The following is a 16200-nucleotide window of genomic DNA, read 5'->3' as shown; positions in this document are numbered from 1 at the left end:
GCTTGATCGATTCGGCTATTGATACTTGTGTATGCTTCAGGAAGTTCTCATGCTGTATTTTTCAGCTCCATCAGGTCATTTATGTTCTTCTCTTAACTGGTTATTCTAGTTAGCAATTCTCTAACCTTTTTTCAAGGTTCTTAGCTTCCTTGCATTTGGTTAGAACATGCTCCTTTAGCTTGGAGGAATTTCTTATTACCCACCTTCTGAAGCCTACTTTTGTCAATTCCTCAAACTCATTCTTTGTCCAGTTTTGTTCCCTTGTTGTTGAGGAGTTGTGATCCTTTGGAGGAGGGGAGGCATTCTGGTTTTTGGAATTTTCAGCCTTTTTGTGCTGTTTTTTTCTCATCTTCATGGATTTATCTACCTTTGGTCTGTGTCGTTCAGATGGGGTTTTTGTGTGGACATCCTATTTGTTGGTGTTGACTCTATTCCTTTCTGTTAGTTAGTTTTCCTTCTAATAGTCGGGCCCCTCTGCTGCAGGTCTGCTGGAGTTTGCTGGAGGTCCACTCCAGACCCTGTTTGCCTGGGTAGCTCCAGCAGAGGCTGCAGAACTGCAAAGATTGTTGTCTTTTCCTTCTTCTGGAAGCTTCCTCCTAGAGGAGCACCCGCCAGATGCCAGCCAGAGCTCTCCTGTATGATGTGTCTGTCGACCCCTGCTGGGAAGTGTCTCTCAGTCAGGAGGCACAGGGGTCAGGGACCCACTTGAGGAGGCAGTCTGTCCCTTAGCAGAGCTTGAGTACTGTGCTGAGAGATCCGCTGCCCTCTTCAGAGCTGGCAGGCAGGAACGTTTAAGTCTGCTGAAGCTGTGCCCACAGCCGCCTCTTCCCCAAGGCGCTCTGTCCTAGGGTGTTGGGAGTTTTATTTATAAGCCCCTGACTGGGGCTGCTGCCTTTCTTTCAGAGATGCCCTGCCCAGAGAGGAGGAATTTAGAGAGGCAGTCAGGCTACACCAGCTTTGTGATGCTGCAGTGGGCTCTGCTCAGTTTGAACTTCCCAGCAGCTTTGTTTACACTGTGAGGGGAAAACCCGCCTACTCAAGCCTCAGTAATTGCAGACGCCCCTCCTCCCGCTGAGCTCCAGCGTCCCAGGTCGACTTCAGACTGCTGTGCTGGCAGCGAGAATGTCAAGCCGGTGCATCTTAGCTTGCCGGGCTCCGTGGGGGTGGGATCTGCTGAGCTAGACCACTTGGCTCTGTGGCTTCAGCCCTCTTTCCAGGGGAGTGGATGGTTCTGTCTCGCCTGGTGTTCCAGGCGCTACTGGGGTTTGAAAGAAAACTCCGGCAGCTAGCTCAGTGTCTGCCCAAACGGCCACCCAGTTTTGTGCTTGAAACCCAGGACCCTGGTAGTGTAGGCACAGAGGAAGTCTCCTGGTCTGTGGGTTGTGAAGACTGTGGGAAAAGCTTAGTATCTGGGCCAGAATGCACTGTTCCTCACTGCACAGTCCTTCATGGCTTCCCTTGGCTAGGGGAGAGAGTTCCCCGACCCCTTGCACTTCCCAGGTAAGGCAATGCCCCACCCTGCTTTGGCTCGCCCTCTGTGGGCTGCACCCACTGTTTAACCAGTCCCACTGAGATGAGCCGGGTACCTCAGTTGGAAATGCGAAAATCATTCACCTTCTTCGTTGATCTTGTTGGGAGCTGCAGACCGGAGCTGTTCCTATTTGGCTATCTTGCCAGCCACCGAACCCGTGATTTCTGAGAGTTCATAGAAGTTAGGCTGATTACATTTAAACAATTTGCCAGGTCTCAACAATCCATATAGCTTTTTTTAACTTCCCATTTGATCTTCATAGATCTGCAAGTTTTATTTTCCATTTTCAGAATCTTTTTTTTTTTTTTTTTTGAGACAGAGTCTTGTTGTGTTGCTCAGGCTGGAGTGCAGTGGCGTGATCTAGGCTCACTGCAACCTCAACCTCCACCTCCCGGGTTCAAGCGATTCTCCTGCCTCAGCCTCCCGAGTAGCTGGGACTACAGGCGAGTGCCACCATGCCCAGCTAATTTTTTGTATTTTCAGAAGAGACGGGGTTTCACCATGTTGGTCAGGCTGGTCTCGAACTCCCGACCTCATGATCTGTCTGCCTCAGCTTCCCAAAGTGCTTGGATTACAGGCGTCAGCCCCCGTGCCTGGCCCAAGTACAGTTTTTGATCTTCAAGAGGTGCCAGTACTCTGTCCTGTTCATATTTGAATTCCCAATGCCTGGAATCTAGTCATTGAATGAATGAATGAATGAATGAATGCATGTCTCTTGTTATCCCTCCCTGTTTCTGTCTCCCTCCCATTTCTAGCTGGCATTCAATAAAACTTATAGTATTATGTGAGAGTCTTACAGTTGCTTTGAATTAAAAAGCAAATTAAACTAAAAGAAAAAGTATCAAGGGAGTAGAATGTATTTTCCTACCAAACAAAAGAAAATTGCTTTTATTTGCATGTACTTCTTGATTTAATTTTGTACATTCTTGCTATGATTCGACTTTGATAGGAAGGTCTTTTACTGCTCTTCTGGATGGTTTTATTTTGCTTCTTGTATTTCTTTCCCCTTTTCAAATTTTCCTGCTTAATGAAATCTAGAGAATTGATGTTTGAAATTGATATGAAATCTAGAGAATAGATGCTTGAAACTCATATGAGTCACCTAGAAATGGAGTTAGGACAACTTAGTAAATAAGAAAATGTTTTATTTCTATGGGAAAAAAACTGTGTGTCGCTTTATTAGGTTTGTTTAAATTATAGTATACCAGGAAAGGAGGAGCTTGACTGTCTTTTTCCCCGACATAATATACCATAAACCTAGTTTTTCCAGTTACAGGATACCTGTATTTTAGCTTCCCAATGTACACCCTATGTGCCACCAGAATTATGTGTGTGCTACCTCACCACCCCGAAACCAAACCAAACCATCTGGCTTTTTTCTGCCAGGCCACTCCTGTATAACCCAGTTCCTTCTTTGCTTACCAGGATATATGTTGACTTAATAAATTATTTCTGTGAAAGGAACCATACCTTTTTAACCTGCCAATTAAAAACAAATTGAGTGTTATGTATTTTCCCATAAAGGTAACATGGCATTAGTTACCCTGAATTAGTGTTATGTGAAAATGTAGCATAACAGTTAGACTTTTCCTGTGGTAATATCCATTATATTACTGAAGTGTGAAAGCGTATGCATACACAAAACACCCTTATCTACCAAGAAAATAAGAAGCTTGTTATCTGCGTATTAGCTTTTCCCTCTTTCTCACTTGATATTGAGCTAAATCCTTGCCAGAAATCTAGATTGTCACTGGTTGTCAGTACTTCAGTTGTCTTTTTGGCCTCTACAGACTCCGCCAGCCCTCTATCTGTTTATATTCACACAAGTATCATTCACTGTTTCATTTTGAATTAATAGACATCCTTGTCAAACATCACTTTAGGGGCTCATCTGTAAATCTGCAAATTGTTTATATAATACGGACCCAGGATTTTTCATTCAGTCTGTACAATTTAAGCAACGGTTTTGTCTTTGTTAGTAATGTTACTGGTATTTTGGGCTTATCTTTCAGTGAGGACTTTGGGAGTGGTGAATTAAAAGATAGATTTAAATTTCTTTGCGTTTAATTTTGGGTTTGTTTTTGCATTTTTGTTGCTTTAGTGTTTGATTATACTAATTCCATAGAAGAAAAACTATAATCTCTGGATGGAAAAATGCAAATGTATTATAATGAAGTTTTTGTACTGGCCACAATTTTTTTTTTTTTTTTTGCTCTTGTTGTCCAGGCTGGCGTGCAATGGCACGATCTCGGCTCACTGCAACCTACACCTCCCGGGTTCAAGTGGTTCTCCTGCCTAAGCCTCCTGAGTAGCTGGGACTACAGATGTGCACCACCATGCCTGGCTAATTTTTGTATTTTTAGTAGAGACGGGGTTTCGCCATGTTGGCCAGGCTGGTCTCGAACTCCTGACCTCAGGTGATCTGCCCACGTTGGCCTCCCAAAGTGCTGGGATTACAGGCGTGAGGCACCGCGCCCAGCCCTTGCTACACTTTTATAATAAATTCTTAGATCAATTTTAGGATGCTTTGGTTTGATAGGTTGAGAAAAGAATTGGTTTATAAAAATTGACACTTAAAATTCATGGATGTCAAGTATGACTTAAAGGTTAGACACAGATAAAATTTAAAAAGGTGAACAGGCTATATTTAAAATCTACATATTTGTAAAAAGTAAGAACAATTTACAACCATGTGCAAGTTAAAGTTTTTTCAAATTAGAAATTAATTATGACATCATAATCTTAACCTTTTTGTATTTTATTAATTTCTTTTTTTAAATTGTAGTTTCAGTCTGATGGAAGCAAACAAGAAGATAAAGAAAAAACGGTAAGAGACTAGAAAAATCCAATAATGTGTCTAATGTTTGTCTTGCTACAGTATACTACAAATTTTACTGTGAACAAGCTTTAATCATCTGTATGAGTAATTGTTTTATAATGTAGATGCTGATTATAGTTTTTGGCGGCTTATGCAAAGTTATCTTTTAAGATTAACATTTTTTCCCCTGATGTTGAAAAAGGAAGAGAGATAAAAGTTCCTCATTCCTTTGCTACCCCTTTCCTTTCCTCACCCCATTTTATGTCTTTGATGGAGAAACATAAATAAGCTTTGTGAAAAGGGTGGGTGAGGAATGGGATATTGTGTGTTATGTTATTAAGAAATGGTAATTTTCCCAAGGCTGTTACAAATTTATTGTTGGTTATATTAATATAGACCTCTTACTGAAATAACTTTTCCTTCTTTCTTTTAGGAAGTTATCCTTAGCTGTTTGCTTAGCATTACTGACCAGGTACTACTTCCATCTCTTTCTTTGATGGACTGCAATGCTTGTATGTCTGAGGAACTATGGGGAATGTTTAAAACATTTCCATATCAGCATAGGTAAATACATATTATTTTCATGTTTTTAACTATTAATAATTCTAGTATATTAACCTCTAAGTGTTTAACTTTTCCTAATTCTTCATCTCATCGTTTTTTAAGATATCGTCTGTATGGCCAGTGGAAGAATGAAACTTATAACAGTCACCCACTTTTAGTAAAAGTTAAAGCTCAAACAATAGACAGAGCCAAATATATCATGAAGTAAGTTTTAATTTATTTTTCATATTAATCTAAATTTTATCTGAATCTAATTTACTTTCTTTCAGGTAGCTTGTCTGAGCCTCAGTTTTGAGAAAGCCTATGTGTTGTGAATGGTATAGCTGATTTATATACTACAGATGGAATGACTGTTAACTGTGGTTTTAGCTCATTTTGACTACCAAGTTAATGTTTTCATAGTTGTTGTGTTTACATATGGATAAAAATCTAATGGAAATCCTCTTTAATATGTGCATCATATTATAGGATGAAGGTTTTGTTTTTTCTTTTTAAGGACAGCCTGCTGTGGCCTTTGCTTACCTTTAGTGATTTGTGCAAGGTAGTAAAAGTTCTAGCAATTTCCACTGCTGAAAGTTACCATAATAAATTTTTTTAATCTGTTAGGAAGAACTAATGAAATTATCCAGAACTATCTCCATAGGGAGTCAACTTTTGAGAAATTTCTTTTTTAAAAAAGTTTGTACACTTTTATTTTCATATCATTAAAAACATGAGTGATGTTCTACTTCCCAGTAGATTATTTGAAGTTTAATTATGAAAATCATGTACTTCAGATTAGTATTAGTTTAGATGCTTAATTATATTGCTGTATTGCAAGTGTTTTCAACGAGGCTATTGTCAGTTGTCATTCCTTTTTTAAATTCATGGCAGTGGTATGGTTATTCTAATTAAAAGTAGTTCGTTCTCAGTTTATTTAGATTTAACAGTGTGTAATGTCTGTTAAATGTTGTCCTTGCCCAGTGATATTGTTTCTGGTCACAGCCTATTGGGAAAACAGGTGTGTGCATGATCACAATCTAGTTGGTTTTTTTTTTTCCTGTGAACCTATGGATTATATTGAAACAACCTAGTATAATAGGTGCTGTTAGACAGTATGAATAAAGTGCTATGGGAGGATAGATGAGACTAAATGATTTCACTTGGGGGAGTTTTGTTTGGCAGGAGTTGATATTAGATCTGAAAGAGTTTCTGGACTTAAGAGTTCTCCAGGTACAGTTTCTAGCTTAACAACAGCAGCTAATATTTAGGGAGCTATTACTGTATGTGCCAGGCATTAAACTAAGTGCTCTGCATGGATTGTTTAATAATACATTAAGCATTTTTAAATACCTTGAATTCATCCACTGTCTCTACCACTATTACCTTAGTTATTTTATCTGGTGTATTATAGTTGTATATTCTCTTACCTAAAAATCCTTTGGTGACTGACTTTACCTGAAGGTATATGTTAAGCTTTATGGCATGGTGATATAAATAAGAGGTCCTCCATGGTTTGTCCCTCCCTGCATCCAACCTCCTTTCCTGCCCATTCTACTTCCAGATGTACTGAGCCTACTTATGTTCTCCTAAATGTACCACTCTCTCCTTAGCTTCTCTTCCCCTGTATATACTTTTTGTTCCCTCTGTTTGTACAGGTTTTCCCTTACCTTACTTTCCCCCTTTCCATCTGGTGACCTCATTCTTGGAGAGTGAGCTCCACTGTTACTTCCAGTGAAGGCTTCCCTAGCATAAACTGCCAGACACAATCAATCTTTATTTCCATCACTATTCTTTAGCATATAATGTTATCATACCTCTAGGTACATTGCTATGATTGTTTTTCTGTTTTTAATTATCTAATGTTTTGAATAGTTTTATGTGTTTACATGGTTTAAGTTTCAGTAAATATAAAAGGTATACATACAGCAAAAAGTCTCACCCCATCCTCCATCTACTCAGTTCTTCCCCCCAAGGAAAAGTAACCACTGTTTAGTCTCTTATTTATCCTTCCATATATTCTTATGTATATGCAAGCCAATACAATATATATTATCCCCCTCTTATATTATTATTATATTAATATTGTTTTTCTTTGTAAAAATGGGACCTCACTATGTTGCCCAGGCTGGTCTTGAACTCCTGGCCTCAAGTGATCCTCCCACCTTGACCTCCCAGCGCTGGAGTTACAGACGTGAGCTACCACACCCCAGCCACCTTTTATATTATCAATAGCATATAAGTACTGTTCTGTCGATTGCTCTTTTTTAGAATATTGAAATTTAATAAATGAATTTAAATCTGTCTCCTTCACTGGACCAGGCTTGAGAGCAGGAACTGTTACTCTGTTATTCATCCTTGTATTTCTCTTTTTTTTTTTTTTTTTGGGAGATGGAGTTTTGCACCGTTGCCCGGGCTGGAGTGCTGCAGTGGCACGATCTTGGCTCACTGCAACCTCCGTCTCCTGGGTTCAAGCGATTATCCTGCCTCAGCCTCCCAAGTAGTTGGGATTACAGGCGCCTGCCACCACGTCCAGCTAATTTTTTGTATTTTTAGTAGAGACGGGGTTTCACCATGTTGGCCAGGCTGGTCTCGAACTCCTGACCTTGTGATTCACCCGCCTTGGCCTCCCAAAGTGGTGGGATTACAGGCGTGAGCCACTGCACCCGGCTTCATCCTTATATTTCTACACTGACCTTAGCCAAAAGGCTGAGACACAATCTTCCTTGTATTTCTAATGCTTAGTACTTTGACTGTCATCATAGGCATTAATATGAATGAATGAATAAAAATAAAATTTACTACAGAATAGTATGTGCAGAATTTTTAATATACTTGGATTTTTGTTATATTTGTAAGCTATAACTATTTTACCAGGCTTAAACAATATGATTTTGTTACTGTTTGAAGTTTTTACATTGAGCATATAATGTATTAATTTATTACTTGTAGAATTTCATGAGTTTTGAATACTATTTAAAACATGAGCTTGCTATAGGGCATTTAGTAATTCTTTCTACAAATGTTTATTGTGTTCCATATGCCAGACACTGGTAGTTTGAGGGGAAGACAAAGACAAGAAAATATTTCTTTAATTTTTGTTTGTTTGTCCCTCCAGGGTGATGGAGGCAGAAGGGAATGGAATGAAAAACAGAGAGAGGAGGGGTTGGTCTTGGCAAGTAGAGGGAGGCACCTGAAATATTGGGGTTAGAAATAGGGACAGGTAGTGGTAAGTTGGAAATTTGAACAAAATACTGTATAGCTAACTTTTAAAACTAATGGTCTCTCTTTTCTATGAAACAAAAACTGGGATATGGAGAATTGGAAAGGGAAACAGTTGATGAAACAGTTTTGATTGATGGGGCCAGTTTTGTCATGAGAAATTAATTAAAGCAAGTTCGTCACTTGGAGAATGGTCACATCTCCTGAATTATAAACTGAATTCATAATTTACTTCATTATATTTTCATCCTAGAAAGCTTCCTTCCTGTCACTTGTAGCCTTTTGAAGTCTCTAGATTTATTATGTAATAATCTCAGGAGAGGCATTTAAGATTCTGTGTAATAATTGTTTTGAACTGTAAGAATTCATAGATAAAATTTGCAGAATGCTGGCAAAAGGATAATGAGCAAAGGAAGAAATAAAGAGGAAGGAAAGGAGTAGAATTTAGTTTCAAAATATTGTTTACCTTGAATATGAAAAGCAGATAACTTTACATATTGAGGGAGTAAAGTTACATAACTTTACAGATAACACAGTAACTCTGTTAGAGTCACTGAGCCAGATGGCACGAGACATTTCATTGCATGACACCAAATTTGATATCTTAATCCCTAAACTGATGAGTCCTCCTAAATCTGAAATAATTTTGATTCTTTGTAAGAAGAGTTTTATGTACTTGTAGAGTACATTAAGAGTTTTACTGATTATTAGACTATTACTATAAAGTGGAAATGTGTATTTTATAAATGTTAAGCATTTAATATAAAATCTTAATATCCTCTGAGAGAATCCCTAACCAAAATAGCCCAAATCCTACCATAAAGGATGTGATGAATGTAGTTGTTTACATGAATCTATTTTGGATATTTGGGGAATAATTGCTTTTTCCCCCACGATGATGTAACAAAGCTATCAACATTACAAGGAATGTTACTTAAGATGATCCCTGCCACCTTTTTCTTCCTCCGTAGGCGCCTAACCAAGGAAAATGTGAAGCCTTCTGGAAGACAAATTGGGAAGTTGAGCCACAGCAATCCAACCATTTTGTTTGATTATGTATGTTTTGAGGTTAATATTATTTTAAGGGATTTTTCTTTCTGTTGCCTTTAAATCAGTGCAAGTGGAAATAGAATGATGTTAGAAAATGAAACATTGTAAGGTTATGCTAAAAACAAAATTACTACACAATATATTTAACACATTGATCTATTTTAATAGTAATATGTAACAGTGCTACTATTATAGGCAATATAATAGTTATTTTGTATATATAATGTTATTTTGTATACCACATTTTGATTTCTGGAGATATTACTTGATTTTAGCTTTTAGAAACATTCAAATAACATTTCATTGTGATTTATATGTAATACTATCACTGCAATATTTATTTATTTATTTATTTATTTATTTATTTATTTATTTATTTATTTTTGAGATGAAGTCTTGCTCTATTGCCCAGGCTGGAGTGCAGTCACCCGATCTTGGCTCACTGCAACCTCTGCCTCCTGGGTTCAAGTGATTCTCCTGCCTCAGCCTCCCAAGTAGCTGGGATTACAGGAGCATGCCACTGTACTTGGCTAATTTTTTGTATTTTTAGTAGAGATGTGGTTTCACCATGTTGGCCAGGCTGGTCTTGAGCTCCTGACCTCAGGGAATCCATCCACCTCGACCTCCCAAAGTGCTAGGATTATAGGCGTGAGCCACCACACCTGGCCAATATTTAGAGATATCTAAAACATATGAGAGAGACTAGACTCTTTCATTCCAAAATTCAGCTTTAGGCCTGGAATTATTTCCTTTTTAAATTAATTTTTTTAAGATGCAAGGGGTACATGTGCAGGTTTATTACATGGATGTATTGCATAATGCTGAAGTTTGGGTTTCTATTGAACTCCTCACCCAAATAGTGAGCATAGTACCCAATAGGTAGTTTTTCAAACCTTGCCCCACCCCACTTAACTTTTAGAGTCCCCAGTGTCTTTCTATCTTTATGTCCGTGTGTACCCATAGTAAAGTTTCAGGATACAAAATCAACATACAAAAATCAGTAGCATTTCTATGTACCAATAATGTTCAAGCTGAAAACCAAATCAAGAGCACAATCCCATTTACAATAGCCACAAAAAAAGTACCAAGAGATACATCTAACCAAGGAGGTGAAAGATTTCTACTAGAACTATAGAACACTGTTGAAAGAAATCATAGATGATACAAGCAAATGGAAAGACATTCCATGCTCTTGGATAGGAAGAATCAATGTAGTTAAAATGTCCATACCGCCCAAAGGAATCTACAGATTCATTGCAGTTCCAGTCAGATTACCACTGTCATTTTTTATAGAATTGGAATTATTTTCTAACTGAAAAATGTAGCCTAAGAAAATATTCTCTAAGGCAGTGATAAAATAGTAATTTCTATGTAAATATGAAATATTTATATAGAAACTACTTTATTAAATATTTATATAGGAAACCACTTTAATTATAAGCATTATTTCTTTTGAAAAATAGAAAGTGTAGCCATTACTTAGTTGGCACAGTAGAAATCCTTTGATCAGTTAATGCCTTCTATTGTTTGTTGCTGTTTTCCAGATCTTGTCACAAATACAGAAGTATGATAACTTAATAACACCTGTAGTAGATTCATTGAAATACCTCACTTCATTGAATTATGATGTCTTGGCCTGTATCCTTTCAAGTGAAGTAATATGTAGATTTCATATTTAATAGATCATATGGTAAACGTTTTATTTTCATTCTATTTTCCTTTAGTAACCATCTGAGGTTGATTCAGGTGGCTGATCTGAAGTTTGGTCAGTCAATTGTGTGTGTGTGTGTGTGTGTGTGTGTGTGTGTGTGTGTGAGAGAGAGAGAGAGAGTGTGTGTGTGTGCGCATGTGTGTCTTTGTGTTGTATAAAGGGAGACATGTTAGGCTTACCAACTTTTTTTTTTTTTTTTTGTGAGACAGACTTTTGCTCTGTCTCCCAGGCTGGAATGCAGAGGCACTGTCTCGGCTCATTGCAACCTCCGCCTCCTGGGTTCAAGTGAGTCTCTTGCCTCAGCTTCCCAAGTAGCTGGGATTACAGGCGTGTGCTACCACACCTGGCTAATTTCCTTGTTTTTAGTAGAGGTGGGATTTCACTAGGTTGGCCAGGGTGATCTTGAATTCCTGACCTCAAGTGATCCACCCACCTTGGCCTCCCAAAGTGCTGGGATTACAGGCATGAGCCACTGCACCCAGTTGGCTTACCAAACATCTTGATATTGATGGAATCTATCTTGATTGCTGAAAGATGGAAAGTAGGCTAAAGAAGAAATGTTGGTACTACAGTAAGTGTATTTTTCAATAATTAGTTTTAGCAACATCCCTGGTCTTGGAAAACAAGAAAAATAATTTGTAATGACCAACAATTTTGCCCCTATGATGTGGCATATTTATGTTTTAAGGGTCTTTATTAGAGATGTAATGACTTAGTTTTTTCTTAATGTATGAAAGATTGTATCATTGAAGCTTTAGCTAATCCAGAAAAGGAAAGAATGAAACATGATGACACAACCATCTCAAGCTGGCTTCAGAGTAAGTATTTTTATTTTTCCAAAGATGAAATTACTATCTGTGGTAACTGCCATGTTATGCATTTTATTACCGATGCTTAGAGACTTTTAGAAGCCTATTTGTTAAGAGTTGCTGAGAATATCTAGCTACTGAGTTTGTTCTACAGAGCCCTTGGCTATGTAAGGAGGTTGATATGGTACTTATTTATTTTCCTAACTTAAGAGACCATTATTGACTGTGATAGAATTTGGGTAAGCATTACTGGGGAGGTGAAATCTCCTTCTTTTTATTTTATTTTTTTTTTTGAGATGGAGTCTCGCTCTGTCATCCAGGCTGGAGTGCAGTGGCGTAATCTCGACTCACTGTAGTCTCCGCCTCCCAGGTTCTAGCAATTCTCCTGCCTCAGCCTCCTGAGTAGCTGGGATTACAGGCACGCGCCACCACGCCCAGCTAATTTTTGTATTTTCGTTAGAGGCAGGGTTTCACCATGTTGGCCAGGCTGGTCTTGAACTCCTGACCTCAAGTGATCCGCCCACCTCGGCTCCCAAAGTGCTGGGATTACAGGCATGAACCACCATGCCTAGCCAAAAATCTCCTTTTTAACTAACATTATTTTATAGGAGTTGATCGTAAGGGATCTAGTCTCATTTCTTCCCATTCCATCCTGAGGTTCCAGTCATCTTAAAAGAACAAAAACTTGACTTAGTTTAACCAAAAAAACTAACCATATTTCTTTTTAATTCTTGTACCTTTGGTTTCTAGCAGCCAGTTCCTTTTCTTTCAACTTATTGTATCTGATAGCGGAATCTTGCAGTGGCTCCCCATTGTCCTTTAAAGTCCGAAATGTTTAATAAGTCATACAAGTAAGTTCTTTTGAAATCAGGTCCTTTTGCACTGTTCTAGCCTCATCTTTTCCCTGCTTCCCGATATTCTAGATTCCATTAATACTGAACTTCTTGTACTTTCCATGAACTTTTGCCCATTATTCACTTGACTTGGAATACCCTTCATGGCCCACTCCATGTTCTGTTTATTCATTAGATTTCAGCTTAGAGGTCACTTCCTCTGGAAAGCTTTTTCTGTTAATGCTCCCACCCACAAGTCTGAATTGGGCGCTCCTCTTTTATATTCCCATGGAGCCTTTTGCTCATCATAGTTATTTGTTTACTTTTCTGTATCTTCCACTAGACTCAGCTCCTTGAGGGCAGGGCTTGTGTTTTGTCCAATATCATTTAGGTGCCTAGCAAATAGTTGTGGAATAGGCTGCAGAGCACTTGACTTTACTTGAATCTCCTACTCTTGTATTGGCTGGGGTCTCCTCCCTATTCATGGTATGATAAGGACCATTGGTTAAAATTGGTCTCTTGTCTGGTTCTAGGTCTGGTAATACTTTATCTTCTTGCACCTCCACAACTAGTAGCATGTTCCAAGATAAAAAGAGATTTTTCTTTTCTTGACTCACATTCAGGGGCTGGCGTTTTGTCATTTATTCAAGTTTACTGAGTGATCTGCAAGATTTTGTTATATCTTAGTTTCACAGACTCTGGAATCAGGCTGCAAAGATTTGACTTACTGCTCTACTTTGTACTACGTGACCATGAGCAAGTTACATGACATATCTGTTCTGAATTTGCCTCATCAAGAGGTTATAGCAACCTAGGATAATAGTTGCAAGGATTAAATGAGATAATCATTATAAAGTGCTTGGTACAGTGCTTGACATATGTATGCTCAATAAATATTGGTTATTGTTATTATTATGAAGCTCCATTCAACAGCATCAGCAATACAATTATTGCTACCTCATTTTGTTTTAGAGGTTTAGTTGAAATGATACTTGTGCATTTTGTTTTATGAGTTGTTTTTACTCTTTTTTTATTTTATATAGGTCTGGCTAGTTTCTGTGGTGCAGTTTTTCGTAAATATCCAATTGATCTTGCCGGTCTTCTTCAGTATGTTGCCAATCAGCTAAAGGCGGGCAAAAGGTATTCATAGCAAATTATACATAACGAAATTCAATAGAGTACTTTTGGTGGTTTGGGGTTGTTGAGACTCCTGTTATCCCGAAAGACTACTTACTTGTTGGTTGTAGGCTCAAGTAGAATAGTTGCTCACTTATTTACATAAAATTCTTTAGTTAAATGATAACTTAATACATAAATAGACACCTTTTTTCATGAATAAATGTACTATTTGGCTATATATGTTAATGCACTAAAAAGATACTTTCAGTTATTTTGACTGCCTATTAGGCTTTTGAGTAAATGGCTAATATGATATATTGTATATCTTCGTATAACAAAACATACTGCACTAGGTCAGTATGCAGTAATTGACCTGTATCACATTGAACATCTGGTAGGAACTTGTTTATCTTGAGGGTGTATATAATACCTTTAAAGCATAATTTTTGAATTTGAGTTTTAGAGATACATAAGGCTTTCATACCTTTTGGACAATGTCCTTTTTTCTTTATAAATACTGAAGTTTATTTTATTTTGGGTCAATATCAGTGCTTAGAGTTTGAATTAGTATGTATGTGTATTAAACCTCATGAGAAGTAAACTGACTAGAATCAAAGAACCTGAATTGTTTTCAGAAGCTTTCTGGTAGAAAGCAAACAAACAAAAAATTAAAAGCTACTTGGTGTTCCAAACAAGTATTACCTAAGTAATTATTGACAGATTCTTATTTTGGCTTAGGGAAAACTTAAAAAAACTTTAAACTTATGATTTTATGGGCACATCCCTTATGCTCATCTCTCTGCCATTTCTATATATTTTTATTCTTCTTTGTCTATAGGCCAGGAGAACATATATCATTTTTTAATCTATAACTCAGCTTTCTGTACTGTGAATACAGTTTTTGTGACCATCTAATTAAAACATAGTTTAAAGAAAAAAATAAACTGTTTCATTGGTACTTATATACTAGTTTTCATGAGGGCTTTCTTTAAAAAAAACAAACAAAACTAAGGAAAGCAAGGCAAGTTGAGAGAACAAACACTTAATAAGAATCTTAGAAAATGGTTCTTTCGTCTGTTAGCTTGTGTCTTGGGTATGTCTGACTTTACGCTTGGAAAAACATCTGTATGTTTTAGGAAAGAATGTTTTTACTTTGTTTAGATTAATTAAAGAAGATCTTAGAGGACATAAGGTATTATTTCCATTGGTAGTCCTAAACTTTGAAGATTAAAAAGCATAACTGTTGGCACATTACTGAAATGTGCTCTGGGCTGGCCACTAAATTGTCATCTTTGGCTCAGATACCACAACTTAGAACTTCTTTTTTTCCTTCCTTCCCTGCCTCGCTTCCAAGTATATGTGACCATGCTACATCTTTGTCCCTGTTTAGTAAATGGATCATTTAGAAATGGCTCTATACCATCAAAAACATTTTGGCCATCCTGTATTGGAGGAGAAAAAATGCTATGAAGGACTTTATTGGGTCAACTGATAAAATGAAATATGAATGGTAGATTGAAGTATTGTATCAGCGTTACATGTACTAAAATTGATAACTGTGCTGTGGTTATTTAAGAGAATAGCTCTCTTAGGAAATTCAGTCTTAGAAATTTTAGGGGTAAAAGGCCATGATGTAAATAATTTTCCCTCAAATGATTAAAAAATTGAGTGTGTGACTATGTATGTAGAGAGGGGCTCCAGAGAGGGAGAGAAAATGCAAATAATCAAGCAGGAGTAAAAATGTTACCAGGTGAAGTTGAGGTAAAGGATATATGGGTGAGCTTTGTACTGTTGTTATTTTTCCATCCTATCTGTAAATTTGCAATTATTTCCAAGTAAAAGTTAAAATAAACTTACGCACCAAGTATTTGTCAATATAGTTCTAGGAATGCAGTTAAAAACTGCTTCAGCCCCTTCCCCCATATTTATATACAAATAATTTAGGGTTTCTCAGTATATTAATTACAATACATTGTTACTTTTATATTTGAAGTTCTAACTATAGACTGTTTCTTTTTTCTTTTTGAATAGTTTTGACCTGCTTATATTGAAAGAAGTGGTACAAAAAATGGCAGGAATAGAAATTACAGAGGAAATGACAATGGAGCAACTAGAGGCTATGACTGGTGGAGAGCAGCTAAAAGCTGAGGTAAGAATTGCTATTTTTGTTCATCAACTTTTAAAATTCATGATGTATGCACGGTCATAGTAAAGAATCCAAACAATATATAAGTTTATAAAACCAAATGTCAAAGCCATACATACCTTCCTTTCACAACCACCCCTGCCCCCCTTTTGAAATTGAGATACAGTAATTACTTTAACTTTTTAAAAAAGCTGAAACAAAGTATAAAAGACAGTAAGTAATGCATCCGTAAGGAAAATAATTACCAAATAAGGCCGGGCGTGGTGGCTCACGCTTATAATCCCAACATTTTGGGAGGCTGAGGTGGGTGGATCACCTGAGGTCAGGAGTTCGAGACCAACCTGGCCAACATGGCAAAACCCTGCCTCTACTAAAAATACAAAAAATTAGCCAGGTGTAGTGGTGGGCGCCTATAATC

General features: G+C 37.4%; 1 protein-coding gene across 9 annotated transcripts in view; it reads left to right on the top strand.

Moving 5' to 3' along the window:
* Positions 1 to 16200, top strand: part of THOC2 (THO complex subunit 2) — a 134029-nt gene that overhangs the window by 84549 nt on the left and 33280 nt on the right. For all 9 annotated transcript variants that reach the window (XR_008675688.2, XR_010132507.1, XR_010132508.1 and 6 more), the window contains exons 13-20: positions 4317 to 4358; positions 4783 to 4913; positions 5016 to 5117; positions 9086 to 9170; positions 10709 to 10802; positions 11613 to 11693; positions 13561 to 13657; positions 15668 to 15785. Coding sequence is in view for 6 of the 9 variants with exons in the window: in XM_019019537.4 (XP_018875082.1) it covers positions 4317 to 4358; positions 4783 to 4913; positions 5016 to 5117; positions 9086 to 9170; positions 10709 to 10802; positions 11613 to 11693; positions 13561 to 13657; positions 15668 to 15785 (750 nt within the window). In the remaining 3 variants the exon portion in view is untranslated. The remainder of the gene's footprint in view (positions 1 to 4316; positions 4359 to 4782; positions 4914 to 5015; positions 5118 to 9085; positions 9171 to 10708; positions 10803 to 11612; positions 11694 to 13560; positions 13658 to 15667; positions 15786 to 16200) is intronic.

Source organism: Gorilla gorilla, chromosome X (assembly GCF_029281585.2).
Source record: "Gorilla gorilla gorilla isolate KB3781 chromosome X, NHGRI_mGorGor1-v2.1_pri, whole genome shotgun sequence".
Classification (NCBI taxonomy): domain Eukaryota; kingdom Metazoa; phylum Chordata; class Mammalia; order Primates; family Hominidae; genus Gorilla; species Gorilla gorilla.
Note: the sequence above shows the minus strand (reverse complement) of the source record. Positions and strands in the feature narration are given on the sequence as shown.